The 23,092-nt window shown below is 37.2% G+C and overlaps 1 protein-coding gene across 1 annotated transcript; it reads left to right on the top strand.

Annotated features, from left to right (window-relative positions):
* The first annotated feature begins 432 nt into the window (after positions 1 to 432).
* Positions 433 to 21,669, top strand: LOC131851271 (actin-binding protein WASF3). Its single transcript, XM_059201749.1, has 10 exons — positions 433 to 616; positions 16,129 to 16,286; positions 16,495 to 16,646; positions 17,043 to 17,305; positions 17,980 to 18,199; positions 18,897 to 19,028; positions 19,233 to 19,401; positions 19,701 to 19,831; positions 20,629 to 20,880; positions 21,436 to 21,669. The coding sequence occupies exons 2-10, from the start codon at positions 16,165 to 16,167 to the stop codon at positions 21,627 to 21,629; spliced, it is 1,635 nt and encodes a 544-aa protein (XP_059057732.1). The 5' UTR covers positions 433 to 616; positions 16,129 to 16,164; the 3' UTR covers positions 21,630 to 21,669.
* The last annotated feature ends 1,423 nt before the right edge of the window (positions 21,670 to 23,092 follow it).

Below are 23,092 nucleotides of genomic sequence, written 5' to 3'. Positions count from 1 at the left end.
TACCATTCTTGATCAACAGTCATATTAAGTATGCAGTGTTGCCAATTTAAACCTTTCCGACAGGATCAGAAGTTCATTCTTGTTCCTAGTAAGTATTTGGTATTTTGTTGTGAGTTATGATAGTATGATATTAACAATTTAAAAGAACCACATGATTAAAATTTCTATTAGTTAATGAATATTTCTAATGTTGTAATTCAAGAGTCTAATAGAAGGAAGCTAGCAGTAACAAAACGTTCTCCGAAGTATGCTTCCTGGCGACAACTTTTGGAACTAATTATAATCCTACTGATTTTAGGATGTTGTTCCATGGAAGAGTTTGTTTCATTGCTCTTTACTATTAAATCTATAGAGGAAAGGAGATAGATGTGTCGTACAATAGCTCAATTTCATATTGTCAGTTTCTATACACATTTCAATTTGTAGCTGCCATTTTCGTTTTCTGCCAGTATTAGCGGTGGTCTGTTTATATATTTATTAAATTGGAAAAGAATTTCATGCAACGAAGTGTTATTAATATTCTGTATTGTATATTTTTACTCGTGAAATTTACTAGTGGCTGTGGTAATCGTGCATACTTTATCCTGTAAATCATTGACTTCCTTGGGTGGAGAGGGTGAGTACATGCAATATAACAAGAATTTTTGGCCTATTAATCCTTTTAATGGTTCGAAAATGTTATTAATTTATTATGTAGTGTTGTTAATGGATTGTGAGTGAATTTTTTGGTATAAATACATATTTTGAATTATTGGCAAGTGATTTGCCGACATTTATGTTCTGATTAGTAAAGGTTTGTCATCGTAGTTGTCACTGTGTGGTACCTGAGTTTTCTTTCCTATAGCTTTTTACCTTTCATAATGACGATTGTATTGTATTACCTCCCATATTTATGATGAGAGTTTTATATCAGATAAATAAAATTGACTTAACATCAAAAAAAGCCAAAAAATCATTGTATATCATATATATGTTTTGTTTCTTTCCAAATCGATGTTAATTTAACCGTGCGTATATTGTGTATTATTGTACACAAATGGGTGTGTATCTTTAAACATGAGCAGATATTATATAAATTTTAATAATGCTGCCATGTAAAGTGTAACATAAATCATATTAAGTTTGTGTATAAACATTATTTGAAAACTGTTAAATTTTACCCAAGTTTGACGGATTATATATATCTTACTTAACACTAAATTAATGCTATATTTTTACCCCAATTAACTATTATATTAACTGAATAAAATATTTTGATACATTATTTGGATACTGTGAATTTACCAATTGTTGTTGGTATACAACAACATTGTTGTATACCAACAACGATTGGTATATATAATTGTTTGTAATATACAATACAGTACATACTATATTGTATATTACAAACAACTATATATAAGTGTGTATATATTATACCTTCATTGGCTGCAGAGATTATAATGAACTGGTGCATCTGTCTGCGCTAACGGTATATGCTGTCGGGGACACCAATGAAGGATGATAGAATGCATGTGAAGTCAGTTTGCCCATTATGGTGAATTTACCAAAAATTTACTAACACTATAGTTTCTAAGTGGACTGCATGGAAGTTAATCTGACTGGATTACTATGCTCATTACTATCAATTGCTGTTCCCCCAGTCAGGGCTATTGAGCTGTTTCATTTGTGGACGCAATACTTGTCCTTCAACAACATGTCCTTCTTTCACTAATAAGATTTGATTCCTACTTGGCTGGAGGTGAGAGAGGTGAACAATATACTATTGATATATAATAATATACTACTACCACTGTCTTTATGATTAATTTGGTGTAATATTGACATTTCCATTACTGGAGAGTTAGCCAGAAACAAGTTGGTTACAAGCCAAATCTCCTACACAATTGGATTCAATTCACATTGGATTCGCCTTTTCATTAGCATCCATTTGGGAAAAGAATACCCCATCTGGGATATCTAATGTAATATTATTATAGGTGTGTATGTATATTCATATTACATTCATCCATCATATCCATACTATACTACTCATTACAATAAGTCTCGACATCCTCCCGCGCATGTGTGGACGGAAACGCCGCGTTGACGGTCCGAGATGCGCGTGCTCGCTACACCGTTATTTATGATCACTAAACAATAGTGTTATATTTAGTACTAGTAGCAATTGTAAAGATCGTTTAGTATACATTATTGTTAATTTAGAATTCAAGGAAATATACAACAATTGATTGTCGATCCACTTTTAATATCCTTGGACAATTAACACTACGCCCAACTCATTACATAAGTCTCAAGATAAGCAGAACCTATCTACCTTTAATATCCCTGGCCTGTGACAATTCACGCAACGTCCGCCTCATTACATAAGCTAAGCTTGTGTTATGGATATAAATACAACTGATATAAATACTTAGATACATTTATTTTAATAGAAAACACACAGGCCGATAAAAACTATCAATATCAGTAATGTCATGTCATGAATACAAATGTTCATACCGTGCGAGGAATCGAACCTGCGACTGTCGAAAGTAAAGCGGTGTGGCAAATCACTAGTGCACTGAGCCCGTCGAGGTTCTCTTAAATTTTGGGTATAGTAATTACTGTTGTAGAAGGAATCACTGAGCACATAATAATAATAATTATTATTATTATTTATTGGGTATCATCATTAATTGGGTATGAAAATGACTGCAGCGTTCCTTCAAAGATTTGTTCTATTTGTTTGACTCTACATTCTGGCATTATAATACATGTTGACTCGAATTGCTACTTCATAACAGAACTAGCGACAGGAATGCCAACCTTAAAACGCTCTTCCTCGTACGAAGAAATAAAAAATCCGATAAAATTACGTACATTATCACAATTTGGCTTTATAACCTCGTACATCACAGTTTTCTGATAGATTTTCCTAGGTCTAAATCTACTACAAACTTGTACAAGGAAGAAAATATCCGCATACCCAAGGCCAAATCTCGTATTTCTACGAGGATCCTCATACGGTTGGCATCCCTGGTAGTGAGTCACGAAACTGCCAGTAGTTTCATGCTGGCGATAAGAACACTAGTCACCGCGAATGAACGCGCGGGAACTGTTCTTTTTACAAACCTGCTTAGGCATTAAATAACAATCATTAGTAGTTAATAGTTACAAGTCAGCAGTTGTTGACGCCTTATGATGATTTAATGGGCGTTTGTTATTCTGTATTTAATTAAATCAACATTTACACGACGATTGACTCCAGTTGAAAATCGATAAACAATTGATGAGTTAAGAAAGGCATTTTGATTCTACCTTTTGATAGATTCAAAACGTTCTTTAAAGTACTTAGGATTCCTTAGTGTCAGTGTATATGACATTAGTCATTCGGCACGGATTTCATATAATAAAGAACAGTTGACCCTGCGAGTTCGTACCCGTAGTATTCGGAACAACATTTTTTTTAAACCAAACACAAAATTTTAAATGAAGGGAATTAAAATAAACACAACATTTTAAATGTAGCTCACAATGAAGAAACAGACAAAAATCTAAAAAGATTTTATTTGTTTATTCTGCCTTGATAAAGTCCCCCTGTAATAGTTTTTCTTATACATTTTCCATGTGCTTACAGCGATCAGTAAATTTTTATTATATGTATAGATGTTAGACATATAATGTATACGTAGTAAAAACTAATTAAAAACTGTCTCATTATATTGCCAGTTTTCTCAACTGATGTATGTGTATGTGCAGAGTTGACTGGCAAAAAATGTCCTATATGGTTTTCTGTTAGAGGCTTTATTTTGATTTACGTATCATTCTTTTGCACAATTTTATTTGCTTTTAATGAAAAGATTTGTGTTCCTACTTCGCTACCATATGAACAAAAACTCTGTCAGTGCTTCGTTCCTAACTAGTTAATTGTTTGGCTAGCGCTAATGTAGAGATGCGAATACATTGCAAATTGACCGAATTGGTTCGCTCTATTTCATAATGTATCAGAGCAATATCAGCATCGTACTACTCTAGAGTTTATTGTTTACAGAAATCATGCCATTGTCGGTTTTATATTGAAAGCAGCTAGGTTGATTGAGCAGATCACGGGATTTATATTGCGTGATCCAATAAACTGCATCAAAGTGACCATGACGAGATATTCCGTTGGATCGGCACGTCATTTGCGTGATTTTTTATTGTGGTGCAGTTAATATCTTTGCGATTGGTTTAACATTACTTTCAAATCACCATGTCGTATAATTTTTCTATCATATTCCATATCGTTTAGCTGATATTGCCTGATATGTCTCGGACATTGGCCCCGATCGAAACCTGTCTTTGAATCTGTCGTTGCATCATTATTTGCTAACGGATGTCTAACTATTCATATTTTCTTTACTTATTTTAATTATGACAAACGGCCCTGTTACACGGCTGCATTACTCTTTGATACCTGTCTAGAGGTTTTAAAATGGGCTAAATATATATTTTTTTATTTTATAAATTGTAAACAATAAATTAAAAAGAGAAGTCTGAAAGTAAGGATATTTTTAGATGGATTCTAGCAAGTGTTATACCATATATTTTTGGGTTGTTTGGTAAAATGACCAATTTTCTTCCGAATTAGGTACTTTACATTTAAGGCTAGAATTTATTGATTGATCGAACAAAAGTTGCGATTTGTTTCTTTTTTAAAAAAACTCTATTTTCATAATCACAGGGCGAACACTTTTTTTATTTTTCTAATAGTTGTGATGACTTGTTCTATCTCCTGCTTCTGGATTTTCTTCGTCTTTTAGGGCAATCTGTATATTTGTGCTATAGCCATTGTTTTGCATCAAATAGAACTCGAACACTAATTAGATAATTCCTTATAGCTACTTTTCAGGTTCAGTAGGTAAATGAAGTCTACTTGCCGCGGTCGTATTCATCGTTCGATCCTGTTAACCTGTTAACAGGCCATTGTGGCGGATGTGTCAAATTGGTCCCACCTACACAACTGCGGCCGAGTTATTGACACCACCCCATCTGCAGTTTTGTCACTGTCACACAACTCGTACATTTGGAAATGAGCGGACGTTCGCGGTTATTGTAAACGGATCCTAATTGGATCTTTGAGTCGACCAATAAAATGGCCTAAGGTTTGGTTGATTTTTAGCCTTAACTTTTAATTTAATTGTGACTTAGTATTGACGCCCTTATTTATAACGCAACTTTATCTGAATTTATATTTATATAAAAGAATATTTCTTTTTATTGGGAGGTTTGGGCTATATTCGGGTAGGTGTTTACATCTATATTGTGTTCGCCCTGTTTCAGAATTTGGTATTTAGTCTCGTTAGGAATAAGAATTGACGGATATTCTTAGAAACGATAGTTTTGATCTCCTCAGAGTATAAGTTTTCGGCAGTTTGGTCGTGAAATCAGACTTAATTAAGTATGGTTTATTAAAACATCCTATAAATCTCTTATGAGTATTACAGTGTTTCTTTGAAATGAAGGACAAAACAGTTAAATAATTGACATTGATTTATTAGTAATTTCATCTTTTACAAAATAATCTTTCGATATTAATAGGTTTTCATAAATCATACATTGGTTAAGCTCAGAGCGAATTAGTGAATGCAGTAAGTAGATACCTTTCTCGATGGTAAATTGATTATCTCAAAGAGTGAAAATTGTTAAAATTTTGCAAAACAAGCCCTCTATATATGATCTGTAACACACTTCTGTATAACTGTCACAAAGAACCTTCGGTTTGTTAATGAGTGGTAATTGTTAGATAAAAATTAAGTACTCGGAGGTCATAAGTTGTGTAAACTAAAGCAATTGTCTTTATAAAATAATGCTATAAAATATATATTTGTACGCAATTATCTAAAGCAAGTGCGGCCTCGAGTGGAGACTCCGAAAGACTAAAAGTAGTGTAGGCATACCACCAGTCAGTTGCCAATGATATAATAAGCATTGCAGACCTACAGCACCGACAGGTCTTCGTGGCCTGTCCGACGTGTGATGACGTAGACGTTGGTAACGAATTGGATAGGCATGTGTCCCTCGGCTTACCATTGCAGAAGAAGAAATACTAATTACGATTGAACCTGTATAATTGGATGTTGTTAAATGAATTCTTTTACTTTAACGTTTTTGTGTTTTTTGAATAGAATTTACTTGCGGACTATACTACAGGCAAGAAGTTTCCCAACCATCTCACTATATGAATGAGGATGAAGTCAGTACAATTACGTCATCATGTTAATTTCATCAGGATGATTTAGGTTCCAGAGGTCACGGTGAAACCCTTATAGAGAACGTAGCGCACGTCAGGTATAACGGTTTGTCGTACACATTTAGTCTTTAGTTTCTTGTTTGTTTAGTCTAGAGTGTCGTCATTATTTGTTTAATCACAAACAATGGTTATTGGTGGTCGTCAGCACACACCGGTATTAGCATCATTGTTTGTTTAAGCATGAATATAACTACCGTGCTTATCTGTCCACACAAGATTAGTATTCTGATCTTTTATTTTTATATCCCTTGTTTCGGCCCATATAATATTAATTAGAAGCCTAGACAATTTATACGGCGCCATCTAGTCGCAAATACAGCTTGTGTTATGAATATTGTAAAAATAATATAAATAGTTTTATTTTAAATACAAACATAATATGCATAGACATCACCCAGATCAATACAAACAATCATACTCATGAATACAAATATTTGTCTCAGATCGTAAGACCTTTAAGATCCTTTTAAACCTCTAGACAACAGAGGTCGTTAATTTTTTTATGTAAATCTAATGTGAAACGAGCTAATATCTGATCGCATGTGATGATAAGTGACAGCAGTCAAAGACATGGTGTGACCCGTAGTGGTGTGAACTCATGCCGTTGCCATTTCGTAGGACTAAAGTGTCATGACTACGTACCCTGATAATTTGACCCTATAAACTGCATAGTGGCTGACACCTATTTCAACCACTATGCAGTTATTACTTACTGACGGGGTATACAAGCTTTACAATCACAGATGTCGCCAATGTCTCATTTTAGGTATCCGAGATAGACTTCGTAGAAAGTCTAGTCTAGAGACTAAAATGTGGCTCTTGCAATGTTATTGACCAACCGCTCTCCATATTCTGCTTTGACTATTGGCTCGCGGTACTTTATAAACGAATATAGAAAATACTAGCTGACCCCGCAAACGTTGTTTTGCCATATAAATACAAATCGATAGCCTATTAGATATTAAAAATAGAAGTTGATGATAGAATGGTGAAAATTTAGGGTTATATGTATTTTTTAATGACACATTATACAATTAAATATTTTATCCCAAAAAATTAAAAATAAAAAAAGTTAGAGGTACTCTTATTCCTATAGGGGTATGAAAATAGATAATAGCCGATTCTCAGATCTACTGAATATGCATATAAAATTTCATAAAAATCGGTCAAGCCGTTTCGGACGACTATGGTAACTAACGTTGTGACACGAGAATTTTATATATTAGATTATTCCGTTATATATGAACGGTAACGGTCTTAAAAATGAGACGGTTTCGTGTGGGTGCTGTCAATAATTCTAGTTTCTGGTGCATGCAGCATCCAAATGAATGGCTCACGTCATTGTGTTTATACCTACGGCCATTGTGTTTATACCTACGCTGATGTGATTGATACTGTGTTAATGGTATGTCTATTCTATTGTAACTCGTGGTAATTATAGGCTTTTAAACAAAATATTTCAATCTGAGATTCGCTCAGTAATTTTATAATATATTATTGCGGGCCATAAAGCTACCATTGTAATCATGGAGTCGTTGGCAACTAGTTTACTATTGCAGCTAAGGGCTGCCAACCCCAAATTTAAAAACAGGATAGTAAGTTGAAAAAACCAGGACAATCCAGTTTAAAAACAGGACACAGTTATTTAAACAAAAGTCTAAAATAACTATGTAAATAAACTCGATAAAAGTTTGTGCATAGAATAAAATAACTAATATCATGTTTCACGCTATTCAGATTTTCTTTAAATTGTTACTGAAAACCTTGATTTATACAAAAAAAAAAGGGACATACCTTTAGCTCAATTGTAATTTGAAAAAATTTGTAAGACATTGGAATTAATATGAATATTTAGAATAACCAAAAATTACCCTTATACTAACGGATTTTGAAGCTATTTTTTTTAGTTTAACCAACTACTCGCCCCGGCTTCGCACGGGTGTACATGTATTATATATATAAACCTTCCTCTTGAATCACTCTATCTATTAAAAAAAAACAATTTCAAATCCGTTGCGTAGTTTTAAAAATTAAGCATACATAGGAAGAGACAGAGAAAGCGATATTGTTTTATACTATGTGATAATGATAGGGTAAGGAGAGTAGAGTGGAAAGTAAATATTTACGGCAAAATTTCGATTGAAAGTATTTCTATCGCGCTTGGGCGTGAGAAGACAAGCTCTCTGAATAGAAAGCGCTAATACTGAAAAATACCTACATCGTAATTTTATTTCCTGGACATAATGCTCTTAACTAAACGGCATGTTAAGACACAGTTCCATTTGGGTCACCCTAGTGAGATAATACGCTTTTAAAAAAAAGAATGGAAAGTGTTTGGCAAGATGCCATATTACGTAAACACATTAATCGATTACCAACTGTGAAAGTAAACCGATGGTTGATATATCAATTAGAATATTGAATGGATTAAATGTATTCTGATAAAAAAGTACTTATCATATTTAATAATAATAATAATAATCTTAGGACAATTCACACAGCGCCATCTAGTCCCAAGTTAAGCTAGCTAAAGCTTGTGTTATGGGTACTAGATAATTGATACATATACATAGATTTTTTTTTGTAAATACATACATATTATACATAGAAAACACCCAGACCGATACAAACAATCATACTCATGAATACAAATGTTTGTGCCGTGCGAGGAATCGAACCCGCGACCATCGGTCGTAAAGAGTGTGCTAGATCGCTAGACCACCGAGGTCGTCAAAATATTTAAAGCGTGTGTAAAATATAACTAGACACACTGTGTGGTATATGTTGTTTTTTTTGTAGACATTATCATTTTTTATTATTTTTTATATTATTATACTAGCTGTACACGTGCCTTCGTCCTCGTGGAATGTAATTTATTTTTCTAAAATAATAGTAGCCTATGTTACTCCTTATTACATTAGCCACCTGCTAAAAAAAGTGCCGTAAAAACGGTCCAACCATTTCAGAGATTAGCCGGAAGAAACAGACGGACAGACAGACAAAAATGATACAAAATGTTATTTTGGTGTATGTACCATATTAATATTCAAATGTATGTGGTAAAAAACGGTTATTTCAATATTACAAACAGACACTGCAATTTTATTTCTATGTATAGATTATCACAGGACAATTCGCACACTCCATCTAGACCTAAGTTAAGCTAGTTAAAGCTTGTGTTATGGGTACTAGATCACTGATATAATTACATAGATATTTTTTTCGTAAATACATACATATTATACATAGAAATCATCCAGACCAAAACAAACAATTATAGTCATCGATACAAATGTTTGTACCGTGCGAGGAATCGAACCTGCTACTATTGGACGTATGGGAGTGTGATTTTTTTTATAGAAATATATAAATATGCTTTATCATTATAATAACTGTTATCCGTAAATGAACTGAATTTTCCAAATAAACATTGTCGTATGTTATCTTATCCACTTTCTTTGTCAGTCAGGCACCTAATATGATTAAAATTATATCATTTATATTATACTAGCTAATAACCATGATATTGTCTGCTTTTTTAAATATTGTATACCCTATGTCCGTCCTTATGAAACAATCTATCTACACGCCAAACATAATTCAGATCCGTTTAGCCGTTAAGTTGTGAAAAGGTAATAAATAGATAGTCAAACAGACACTTTCGTTTTTATATTATTAAGTACCGATACTAAATAAGTATCTTAGAGTTCCCACCTACACACTAATTTATCGACCCCTTTATGCGAACGTGGGAAAATGGTATTAACAGATGTTTTTGTTAGATGAAGTAAACATATCTGGTATCCTAATTCTATTCTTATATCTATAATCATAGAGCTGAGATATAAACAAACCTACTGGTTTGTTTACAGATACTTCTGTGGAAGACGTTGCATATTTTGTAGAATAAGTTTATATCCATACTAATTCTTTAAAGATTAAAAATTGGATTGTATCTCATTACAGTATTTAATAAACTTCGAAACTACTGGCCTGATTTGAAAAATACTTTTACCATTAAAATTGTGTGGTTAATTTATTTTTAAAAAAGATAATTAAATCGCGTACCTACTTTGTCGAAGTTATAGACATTGTTCTATCAATGTGAAAACTGTCAGTTTGTTCTTGCTCTCTGAAATAGCTGAACCGATTTTGCCGGGATTTTCATGTGTAGATAATGATAAGTGAATATTACGAGGAGTATAGGCTACTTTTATTTTAGAAATTGTCTTTTTCTAATTCCATACGGACGAAATCGTGAAACACCTATTCGCTATAACTAAACATATCCATAAGGGTAGCCAGAGCCATTGCCAATTGTCCATGTCATGGTGAAGCTACACTTGGCAACACATTTTGCTGGATATCCTTGAACCCAACATAGCAGGGGCGATCGTATAGCGAGCCTACGTCACTCGGATTACTTTAGTTTTAGTTTCTTATCGGCGTTCCTTTCACCGGAAAGTATATTTTATGTGCATACTAAATGCAATAATTTCTATTCATAGTAGCACCATTATAATGAAATTGTTATATTGTGGTAGGAACATGACACTATTCAGAGGCTTTTATTTTCCATTATTATTATGTTAAATCTTACAAATATTTTATACTAGTTTTCCTCAACATTACTATTCAGTATGTAATATTTCTATTTATGGTACGCTATTATTTAAATGAAATTATAATAATATGGAATCCATATTATTATAATTTGATTACGAGAAACAGTCTGTTTGTTACCTTTTTTGCTGTTGCGGCTAAATGGACCTTACTTAATGAACGAACTTACTTAACGTGTAAATAGACTTTATCACCAAGATATATGTTATATATTATCTCAAAACGTGATCTGATCGTGGTTAAAGTAGGGGAAGAAAGTTAGTATGGGGTAGCAATCATGTATCAAGAACAGGATATAAAACTCATTATAAAAATAGACAACGCGAAAAACGAATTCTAAGCATCAGCAATCATCGGGGGCATAAGTTAGTACGACATAATTGTTTATATTGTGGGTGTATAGCACTCTCTAAATTGTAAATTCAAACCATTCATTAAGGTACGGTAGCATGACATCTTAGTTTTGGGGTGAATGGGATAGTTAGTAATGTGGACTAATGAACCTATTCATTGCTAGCAATGTACTATGTCAGGTTAAACTTCACGCGGTTCCTCCTGGCAACCACCGTGATAAGTTCCTTGTATGTTTGTTACGATGGGCTAACTGACCTCATGCCCATCCTATCATCCTCCACTGGTGCCCGGCTAGCATAAAGCGTTAACGCAGGCGGATACATAATTTCATTATCATCCATAAAAAAATATCTTAGTTCTCCGGGATAACAACGTATAAGTGGTACCAAGGACGTCACATGATAACGTGGTGTCCGTAGTGTTGTTCATGAATATAGCCGATGGTTATCATTTACCAGCCCTCAGCTTGTATGTTATTCCAGGTAAATAAAATAATTGTTTCGAGAATAATTCTAGAAATACATGAGAGACTAAGACTTCTAATTTTGTTGGCTGTAGCCGAGCTACATAAAATGAAACGCCGCTATATAACAATAAGATTATACAAATTATTATAGGTAAACCTTTAATCTCGATCCACAGTTACTCGACTCGGATACTTTATTGCCTACCAGATTGCTTCGCTCAATTGCTGTGTTTTGTATTGGCCGTCATCGTTAGTAGAATGGCACGGCACTGACATTCAGTAACCTGGGCCTGCGCCACTCGATAAATACCAATTCATTTTATAATAGATTTCTACATCGTACATAAAATAAAATTGTAAGCGATCAATCTGTACATATAATATTAAAAAAATAGTAAACATTGATACACGTTACAGCTATGAAGGATTTTGTTTTAATTTTCATGTACTTGTTTGTCTGTGCGTTAGTGCACGCTAAATAAAAGCTTCCAACTATAAACTTCTCTTTAAAAAATACGGATATGATTATGGATATGGAATAGCAGGTTGTACCTTACACATTGGTAATGCTATGCTTACTAGGTCATCTTAACACTGTATTATTGTAATCCATCATATTAAACTTTTTTTCAATAAAAAAATCTATAAGTTGATTTAACTTTTTCTGAATACCACTCCTATGTCACGAGATTAACTATGTGCAGAATATGACATAACTTTGTACAGAAAGCATGTAGTATGAAATCATAATATCAGTGAGGTCATGTTGATCGTCACTAGGTAGTTTAGTAGTAGATGTCTCTGTATAAGAACACACCCATTTGCGAAGTGCCCATATAAAATGATTGCTCTAAGCGTCGCTGCGTGATAGAATCTGGAATAAATACGGGAAAAAGACTATATAACTAACTGTACCTCGCGGTTTTACTCGCAGTCTAATTTAAGAGAAATCGCGACCACCCTCAGTCCATTACCTATAGCATCGTATTTTTTAATATAATAGGAAATTGATTTTATTCAAATAAACTTAATATAAGGACCATTGGATAGTCATACAATATTTTATTGATTCTACCGCTCATTCGGAAAGAAAACTCATCACAAGTAAGAAATTTGATTTTCACTAGTATTTCATCAGAATTTTTTCCTTTTGGCTGATCGTTTAATAATTGTTAAATAGCCTATTCTCAACCAACTATGAAATGTAAAAAAAATCGAATTCGTCGGGTAATTTCAGATGGAAACGCGTTCAAACATTATATATTACTATATTTTCATGTTTGGTTTTAAATGGATAGTGTTTATGTTAGTTAATAACCTCGCCACGCACACATAATTACTGTACACACACATCCGGAGGAACAAAACCTTATCGTATATTATATAGCATACGAAATTAATTGGAAGCACACACGAACCGTTCCAATTATTTTTATCATCAATGGAATTACTTCACCGCACAAGTTACTTCCACCAGCCATTATAAACACAACCGGCGTACGATCGACTAGTTAGCATAATAACTTGTAATTACTAGGAACAAGTGACGGAAAGATGTGGCGAAAACACGGAAAATACCTACAGGTTGTAACTGTACCAGTGGTGGCAGTTTGACTGTGGTCTAGATGATGACAGATAGCGGATATTGTGTCTATTTTTAGATCTCTTAATTCGAGAAAACAAAATCTCTTGTCAGCATTATTTAAATTGAGTGCTATCTGCACTTGTCCCCTATCGTCCGGGGAAGCTGTAAAAGCCAGCTGGGGCCAACACCATAATATTAGCAAGAAAATAAAATAGTTTCTAATGACTTGTATAAATTATTTTCATAAACTAATTTCATCATATACAGACCTCCATCTAATAGTCGATGGCAGTGTTCCTTTACATGTTTTTTTCGGATGTATAAAGGTCCATATATGTATGTATGCCACTAATTTTAGGGGTAAGCGGCTGAAGTAAGTTTATGATAGAATATCTAGGGTATAATACTCTACTACCAAAGACAGTCTTTGGTATTTCGCCGGTTTAGGCTGTCTTCGGTGTTTGAATTTGATCTTTTTGTATGGCTACCTTGGAGTTGTTGGACGAAGTTACTACGCATATTAGAACAACGGTTTTTATATTGGGAAACAGGAATATATGTTTCTGTACTACCACGTCAATAGCAGTGATGACGCGTAATGGTTTTAATGAGTTATTTAAACTGGTACTGTACATATAGGCAATAATTGATTCAGTGCTACCGACCAGGTCTAAATTGCTACACATATAAATCAGAAATGTAATGATTTTAGATTTACAAAACTTATTCCCAAAGAGGTGATAATGATGACGAATTTTGTGCTTTAAATATTAACATACTTTTGTTTTAATTTATTTAATTTTACATTTAACGGTATTTATAAAAATGTGCATACTATCTTCGCTTTGCGGCTATTATTTAAACCACAGTGTAATAAACGGATCATAAGTTTTTTAATGAACATTCACTGAATATTATAGAGTTGATGATGCGTGTAAATACTTGGCATAATTTCTTCAAATTGTTCATTAGTTCGTTCTATTTTACACACCCAACTTGTAAATCGCCGCAGTGGTTATACGTGATCAATATCTACTCTATTAATGATAATTGAATGTTATGTGGAAACGATAATGCTTTTAAACAGATAGTATTTCCTAAATAATCGTTTCCTTTCATCAGATAAGTTTAATATCACCGTGTTATGAAGTGGTTACGTTAAAAGTATAATTATTAATCGTTGATAAGTCGAATGTTGTGCGATATTTATAACGTGCTGAATAAATATAGCGGGATTCCGTAATAGGGGAATGATTATATTGCATATGAATCAGTAGTAGCTGCTAAGCGGGGGACGATTGATAATGTAGTGATAAGTGTGCATTAGTAAGGGATATGTTTGTTAAGCGATTTTTTTGTCAGAATATAGTACATCTAGTGAAATTCATTATTATATTGTAAACTCGTGCAATAACTATTTAGGTAAATATGTTAATTCAATTCAGTTTTAACTGCATTTTTCACTACTTATTTGCATTCGATTATCCTTAAAAGTCCCATGTAACTTCCGTTTGAGTCATATTGCTAGTCGGTTGATATCACGTTGTGTGACGCCAGTGAGCGATACTCTCATAATTTGCCATTCGTAGCCGAAGTATCTTCATACACTATAATTATACTGCCATATCTTTTTTGACTCATAGCCTCAAGTAAATTGCTATGCGGCAGATAAAGGTACTAACGCGGTGGACTATTTTTTAATGGATGAATCATAGAATGGTAGAACCATATGCGCTAATATTATACGGCAGCGGTGCATCTATGGACAATAATAGAATAAGCATAAAGTGAAATCAGTTAGCCCATCTTTTTACGGATGGTCAAATGTATTAGTCGCCGTTACCGACAAGTCCCATTCTTCCTCCTATCTTTCTCCACTACAGTATGGAGTTTTCACGAAGGGGGTATATTAAGGTTTCTTAAACGTCGGCGCACGTAACATCCCTGGTGTTTCAAACTTCCATAGGCTACGGTAACCGTTTACCATTTGATGGGCTGTATGCTTGTTTGGATGAAGTGGCGGCAGGTTACGGCGACGACGTGCGATTCACGAGTTTCCCTTAAACTTAAGGGCAAAATTTACAAGACCATGATCCGGCCTGCTATTTTGTATGGATCAGAGTGCTGGCCCATAAAGGCGACGGATGAAAGACGACTACATGCAATTGAAATGCGAATATTGAGATGGATGTGTGGTGTGACGAGGATAGACAAGATAAAGAATGAATACATCAGAGGAAGTATGAAAGTGGCACCGATGTCGGAGAGGTTAAAGAGTAATCGTCTATCGTGGTATGGGCATGTAATGCGTAGGAATGAAGATCATATCCTAAGGACGGTGTTACACATGAATGTGGATGGTTATAAGGGTAGAGAAAGACCGAAAAAGAGATGGATGGACTGTGTAAAAGATGATATGGTGAGAAAGGGAGTAAATAACGGGATGACTGCAAACAGAGATGAATAGTAGAGCAAAACATATTACGCCGACCCCAAATAAATGGGATAAGGAAGAAGCAGATGATGATGATGCTTGTTTGACACCATCATAGTATAAGAAAAACATTCGCAAAGGACTTTGTTACTATAAACAATTAGAAATAGGTTCATTATTTTCTAAAAGTAGGAATTACTAGGTGTGCCCGCGGTTTCACCCGCATGAACAGTTTACTATTAGTGTAAAGTGTCATCTAAATCTGTTCAGTAGTTTTTGCGTGAAAGAGTAACAAACAGCCATCCATACACAAAAACTTTCGCATTTATAATATTAATAAGATTAGCTAACGGTATCAAGGAAATGGCTAAATATAAATTAATTTGTTGCAGTAATGTCTACAAGGTAGCTTGTCGGCTGGCGCAGCAATGCCGCTGCCGAAGCGCTGCGTGGAGCCTGTGCACGTGTCGCGAGGCACGGTGCCCGAGCGGCTCGCTGTACCCTCCGAACTAGAAGCCGTCACCAATGGAACACTGGCCAACACTGTCAGGTACTGTACTCCGATCCTATACTTCTCTATGATTTTACTGAACCTTAATTTAATAATGAAAATCCAATAATATTGATAAAAAATCGTGAAAAATATTCGAAAAGGATTTTAGACTGATACATATACAGATTTTATACTGTCTTTAAGACAGCTTGTACCTATCCTATAAATGACACGGAATTTAAGCAACGACATGTTTAAATTGCAGGCAGCTGTCTTCGCTTTCGAAACATGCGGAGGATATGTTCGGCGAGTTGACTCGTGAAGCCACAGGTTTGGCGGAAAGGACTAATGTACTGCAAGCCCGCATTGATAGGCTGGCGATAAAGGTTACGCAGTTGGATTCAGGCGTTGAGGAAGGTTGGGGACTTTATATATACACTAGTAACCCGTCTCGGGTTAACACACCTACAATTATTGTAATATTATGAAATGAAATACGTTCTTAGCCACTGATAAAATAGTTCTCTGGAAGTGAATTAATTTTAAAGTATATTAAATATTTTTTGAGTTCATTTATTACAAAAAAAAAAAACAAAAGGTTCTACGACTACTATTTATGAATTTGAGTCATGTATTGTACAAATATTTTTATTCATGTACTTTTTTCTATATGTTTGTGTGGTTTCTACATATTTTTTTGCAATAAAATGTATATATGAGGAGATTAGTTTGTTTGTACATAGCTCTGCTTAGTTTGGGACGAAATTTCGTTGTATTATTTATTTATTTACAATAATTTTATACAATTTTCAGTGTCGCTTCAAGAGATCTCGTCGCGCAAACCGTTCCGTTCGTCCCGGACGTTTCAACAGCAACTGTTCTCAAGAAACACAATGCCGTCAGCGATGCTGGCGACGTACGCACGCTGCGACCGCCCGCCGCCGCTGGAACGCCTCAACGAATTCCGAGACGACGGTCGGGATGCTAGAAAATTCTACACCGACCCAGATTACTTCTTTGAGCTGTGGCGTAGGGAGATGCTGCAAGATACCGAGCGTATACAGCACGGGAAGAAGGTAAGAAACACGTGCATGTGCCAGTATTTATTATTCAAACACCTAATCAAAGAAAATATATTGTTATTATCGACAAAAAGAAGCACTTAAGCGAGGAAATGTTACGAAATATTCTAATCGTTTTGAATTAAAAAAAAAATGTTGTAAAACTTTTAATTTATTTGTAAACATGTTTTTATATCAGAATCAAGTTTGCAATTTGTTGTAGTTGATATGTTATCTTCAGGTCGCTATTTTTATGAAACTAGAATGGAAAACAAGCTAACGGCCTACATAATGCTCACATAAGACTTGAGCGGGAGCTCACAGTACTGGAATTCTTATGCATCCATACCCTAGAACTATAACAACATATTTAGTAAAGACGCAAACAACTTTGTATAAAGTAAAACTTAACACTCTCTAATAACATTGTAAAATTACTTGATATTTATTCGCCATCAATTTGCTCCACGAACGTACCCTTCTCAATTCGAGGTATTTGACTCTCACTTGACTGGACTATTGGACACGTAAGAAATGCATTCTACAATCTAAGAAGATGTAAGTTTTTCATCATACAGACCGATATTCCTATATTGAAAATAAAAAGACAGATGTTTAGTCTCTTTCTATGTCGCAGTTGGGTATCTAACCGTTAATAACGGTAGCTAACGGGTTTTTTACAACTGTAGGTGCGACCGGCGCGGAGCGGTGCGGACGGGCGAGCAGGGAGGCGCGTGCGGGCGCCGCACTCGACGCGCGAGAAGCAGAAGGCGGCCGCCGTGACGCGCGGCGAGCACATCATGGCGCCCAACCAGCTGCGGCACTACAACATCGAACCCGCGCCCGTCTCCGCGCCCGCGCCCGCGCCCGCGCAAGCGCCCGTCTATCGCATGGACCCCGCCTACCACCGTGAGTAGATACGATGTCGTCTGTTGATTGTATTGTGTGCACCCCGCGTTCCACCGTGAAGATAAAAGCACGATCTATCTGTCTAAAGTTCCTCATTCTAACTGTAACGATTGCATGATACAGTAATGTTATAATATGATGTCACTTGAGAAGATGAGATGAGAGTGACTGACAAATGTACATTAGAATATCTACCTTATACACTAAATACCAATAGTAAAATGTAAGCATGACATGGTTTGTGCAGTACTTATTAGACGATATCTTTGTCTAACTGGCCTTATTTATTTGCAAGTAATACATTGTATTATGTAGATAACTGTGTTCCATAGTGGACATATAATTAACATTAACTAAAAATCTCAGTCATGTTTATGAATGACTACTTGAATATGTTAGAACATTAATACTTATAAATAATTCCATAAATATGTATTATACTACACATTATATTTAAAGAGTATTTAATTTATTACTATGTTATGTTAATATAATTTGTGGTATGTGGTTGGAAAACAAATTTTAAGTTTGCTTGTTTCGATATGATGAAAACATGATAGCAAAAAATTTGTACAATAAATTAATACAAGTATATTACATACAAGTAATTGTTTAATCATTTCAACTTATCACATGTTGATCTTTCGAGCCGGATATACACAGTTGTATTTTTAACAGGTATTATTTCATATTTCAGCAACCACCGTTACGGATGGAGGATACAGGATGTCACAGAATCGTCAGCCATCGAATCATCCAGCTAGACCCAATTCGATCGAGATAGAGAACCAACAAAACAGACAACCGAGAATCACAGGAAATGGACATGGTAAGTAAATCAATAGTTCCTTATTATTCTTATTAATTCTGAACCATAGGGAAGGGTCCAGCTGGCTCCGTTCTTAAATAGGGTTATGTTCAATATGTCTTAATGTATTGTTTTAAGGTCAATGTCCTTATGACTAAGTACCCACTATGTTAACATTGTGGTTAGCCGTGGCAACAGATAGTTAATGTGATATTGTGTGTTCAGTGTTCTCGCCAGTGATGTCTGAGGAGAGTCCGTACGGGTCCGTGTCGGAGTCGATCTACGGCGGCAGCGGCGCCGGCACCCCGCGCCGCCCGCGCCCCTCCGTGCCCCCGCCCGCGCCCCCCGCGCCCACGCACGCCCACGACGCGCCCGCCACGCACACGCCCACCAGGTACTACTCTTACTGACTCTTACACTAGTGTTTAGAGTTGCACTACTGACACTAAGAAACGGTTGGTGTATCAATACTACCGTGACATATTGCCGTCGTCCGGGCTGTGACCACAGAGAGACAGTTATAGAGAGGCCTTTCTCTGCCCTTGTAACCATATCATTGTGGTGATAAAACTTACGTATAATTATTATTGGTGTTTATATAATCGAGAGTATGGCTTATCAGGCAAGTCGTCCTTTGCTTACTTTTTTTAAATTTACGAGTTCTATTAATGGAGATGTGTGTGTGTATTGTAGATGTACGTTGCCGCCGCCGCCACCACCGCCCGAGGGCGGTCCGCTGTCGCCACCAGCGCTCGTCAACGGAGCCTCGCCCCCGCACCGGTCTGCACTCGACGCTCACCTCGATCACATGCACGCAGTCATCGGTCAGTATCAGTAACCACATTACATGTTCGCATTAGCGCACACATCACTAACAAATCAGTTCGTTGTCCCATTTGACGGTGTCTTAAGACGCTGTATAAATTGATTCTCAGATTTAGAGCGCCCTCTGCAGTCGATCCAAATATACATATTTTCGTGACGTTGTAGAGGCTAACTATGGCCAATCAGTATTAAGATTTGAAAAAGAAAACTGTTTTCAGTTTAGGATTAGATATGCAAATGTTATAAGTTGAGTATTTAATAGAATTAGTGCTAATTGGTGGTTTGTATTCACACACTTAAACTTAAAAATGTAAAGTAATAATAAAATTATTTAAAAGAGCAACACGCAAGTTTCTTTTTCGTTCTTCTTGTGATGAGACAGCTTTCCGAACGAGCGGTAGATTAAAAAATGTAATGACTATTCAAAAGTGCTTCAATGTAAATTTATTTGAATAAATGATTTTCTATTCTATTTCTATTCTATTCTATTCAACTTGTAATAAGTGTTTGAATGGTCATATTTGAGCTACAGAAGATAACGGAAATTGTCATAATCACAGTGAGCAGACATTCTAAGGAGTACAATTGTTAAAGATCTTCAATATGAAGCTTCGTGTCCTTGAGATTTATTTTTCCGAACTCTAACCGAGTGGTTGAATACTTTCGTTAACTGGGTATTATATTGCGCACAAGCACGGCCCAGACGAGAGGCTAATTGCGGAGTCCAACTTCCATTACGACATATCGCATACGTGGCAACGAGGTTAGCTGACGGTAGGGTGTCACCGTTCGGCAGGCATGATGTCGGAGGAGCCTGGCGCGCGGTCGCCGCCGCCGCCGCCGCCGGCGCCGCCCGCGCCGCCCGCGCCGCCGTCGCCGCCCGCGGCGCCGGGCCCGGCCGCGCCCGGCGCCGCGCCGCCCGGGGAGCGCCCGCGGCCGCCGTCGCCGGGCTCGCTGCTGCGCGGCGCCTCCGCCCTCAAGCCGCCGCGCCCGCCCGCCGAGCCGCAGCCCGACCCGCGCTCCGACCTGCTCAAGGCCATCCGCGACGGTGCGTTTCTTTTTTATTGTCGTCTACATTGTTATATTGGGCGGTACGCTACGTTATCTCTCTGTTATTGATGTTTGCAGAAAATTTTAGATATCTTTAATGAAGCAGTGGATAGTTAGATTTCGCGCGGGTCGAGACCGTGCCTGCCTACTACACGGATCCGTGTAGGTCGCCATTTACAATGGATGTTTTGTTTTGCTGACGGTGCCAAATATACCGATTCATGTAATAGTATAAATGGACAATACCAGAATAAAAAATAATTACAAATTAAGATTTAATTGGTAATACGAAATAAAGAAATAAATACAGCATTTTTAAATGGAATCGCATTTTTTAAGGCAGTAAACTTGTTTAAGAATGTATAGTGTAAATTTTCCGGTAAACAGATTTAAAAAAAAAATTATGTAGTTGGACAAGAAATTACGACCTTCTGTTGTAATGTATGCTTGTAATACTTATTAATCGTTATCGAAAATATCTTCCTAGACATAATATACATTAATTTGATCGACTAGATTTTTAAAGATTTAAAATGCAATGAATTTACTGCAGGCATAAAACTACGCAAAGTGGAGAAGCGTGGCGACGAGAACACCGGTCGGTACGACACGCTACGAAGCGCGCCGGCGCTGCACGATGTCGCGTCGATCCTGGCGCGACGTGTGGCAGTCGAACTCAGCGACACCAGCTCCGGCGCCGACTCTGATTCTGATGATTCTGAGCAGTGGACCGAAACACGCGCGTGACGCCGCGCCGACCCGCCGCCCGCCCCTCCCCAGCCACCGCCCCCCCTACACTCCCAACCCCAACCTCCCCTACACTCCCAACCCCAACCCCAGCCCCAGCCCCACGCGCCGCCCCCGCCCGCGCGTTCGGAAGTACGCGGCGAACCCGTCGCGATCACCATCAACCGCGCCAAGCTCGATGAACGCTCCGCCTCCCGCGATCAATCGGACCCGGACAAGTCCACATCCCACTCGGACTCCGATAAGGCGGATGAGCAGTGCTACGTGAGAAACTCCTCATTTTTAAGTCGGGATATTGAAGCCCAAAAGAAGGCGGAGAGTCAGGCGACAAAGAAAGTAAAATCGGGAACCCCACTGGTGAAAGTCGGATCCCCGACTGGAAAGGTCCTCTCGCCGCCTACGAAGGTGCCATCTCCTCCTGTTAGAGAGGTCCCGAAGGGCGATGTAACTCCGCCCCGAAAAGTCATATCGCCGCCGATGAGGACAGTCACGATTCCACCGAAAAAAGAAACCGTTTCACCACCGAATCGGGAAACATCTTCCCCGCCGAAAACGGACGATTTACCTTCCAAGACGGATGCTGCATCGTCTCAAAGGGATATCACATCGCCTGCGTCCAACGTCAAATTAAATAAAACCGACTCGAAAGGCGATGAAAGCACGACGCCGCCGAGACTAGTTAGAAGAGATTCGTTTGTTAAAGAAGCAATTCTTAAAACTGAAAAATTATCCCTAATCACGAACGATTCTATCGATAAAACGTCTGAGAAAAGCGTTTCCGAAAATAATAAAAATAGCATGGAAAAAGATAAAACTGTAAAGGGTGAAGAATCAAATGGGGTTGGGGATAAAATTAAGAAATTCGAGAAAGCGGCCGAGGACGCAAACGTAAGCGGAAACGGAACTCGGACGATGCGTGGCGGCTCAGGAAGAGGCCGCATTGTTTCTGATCGTATTGAAGATCTGCCGCCGCCTGCTACGCCATTCAAAGACAACGTTCATTTCGAACTTGGGTCCACCGCCGCTTCCGCTACTGTTACCGTTCCGCCCGAAAGAGGTGCCACACTGCTCGAACGCCAACAGAGCGTGACTAAAAATAATTCTCCAAACTCGACTGCCAAGTGGCAGAGGAGTGACAGCGTCTGCGATCAGGAGTGGATCAAACCAGAGCCGCAGAAAATTGTGAAACCGGAGTTCAAGCCGATACAGTCGCAGGTCGACGTCACGATTCGCTCACCGAGTCTCGGTTCGAAGATCGGCGATCAGTTCCCATCGCACGGGACGGCGTTCCGCAACGTCGCATCGCCTGATCCTTCCCGTACCAATGTTCATAAATTCGACGACGATGTAAATACTCAAAATAATTTTAAGGCATGTAAATTGAAAAACAAAGAGAAGTACTCCGTCAGCAAGGGATCGAGTTACTTCACGCGGGGCTCCGAGGAGATATGGCTAGTGAAGAA

This window comes from Achroia grisella, unplaced genomic scaffold, assembly GCF_030625045.1.
Source record: "Achroia grisella isolate CSIRO2021 unplaced genomic scaffold, CSIRO_AGI_Agris_v1 utg782, whole genome shotgun sequence".
Lineage (NCBI taxonomy): Eukaryota > Metazoa > Arthropoda > Insecta > Lepidoptera > Pyralidae > Achroia > Achroia grisella.
This window is presented reverse-complemented; position numbering and strand designations above follow the sequence as displayed.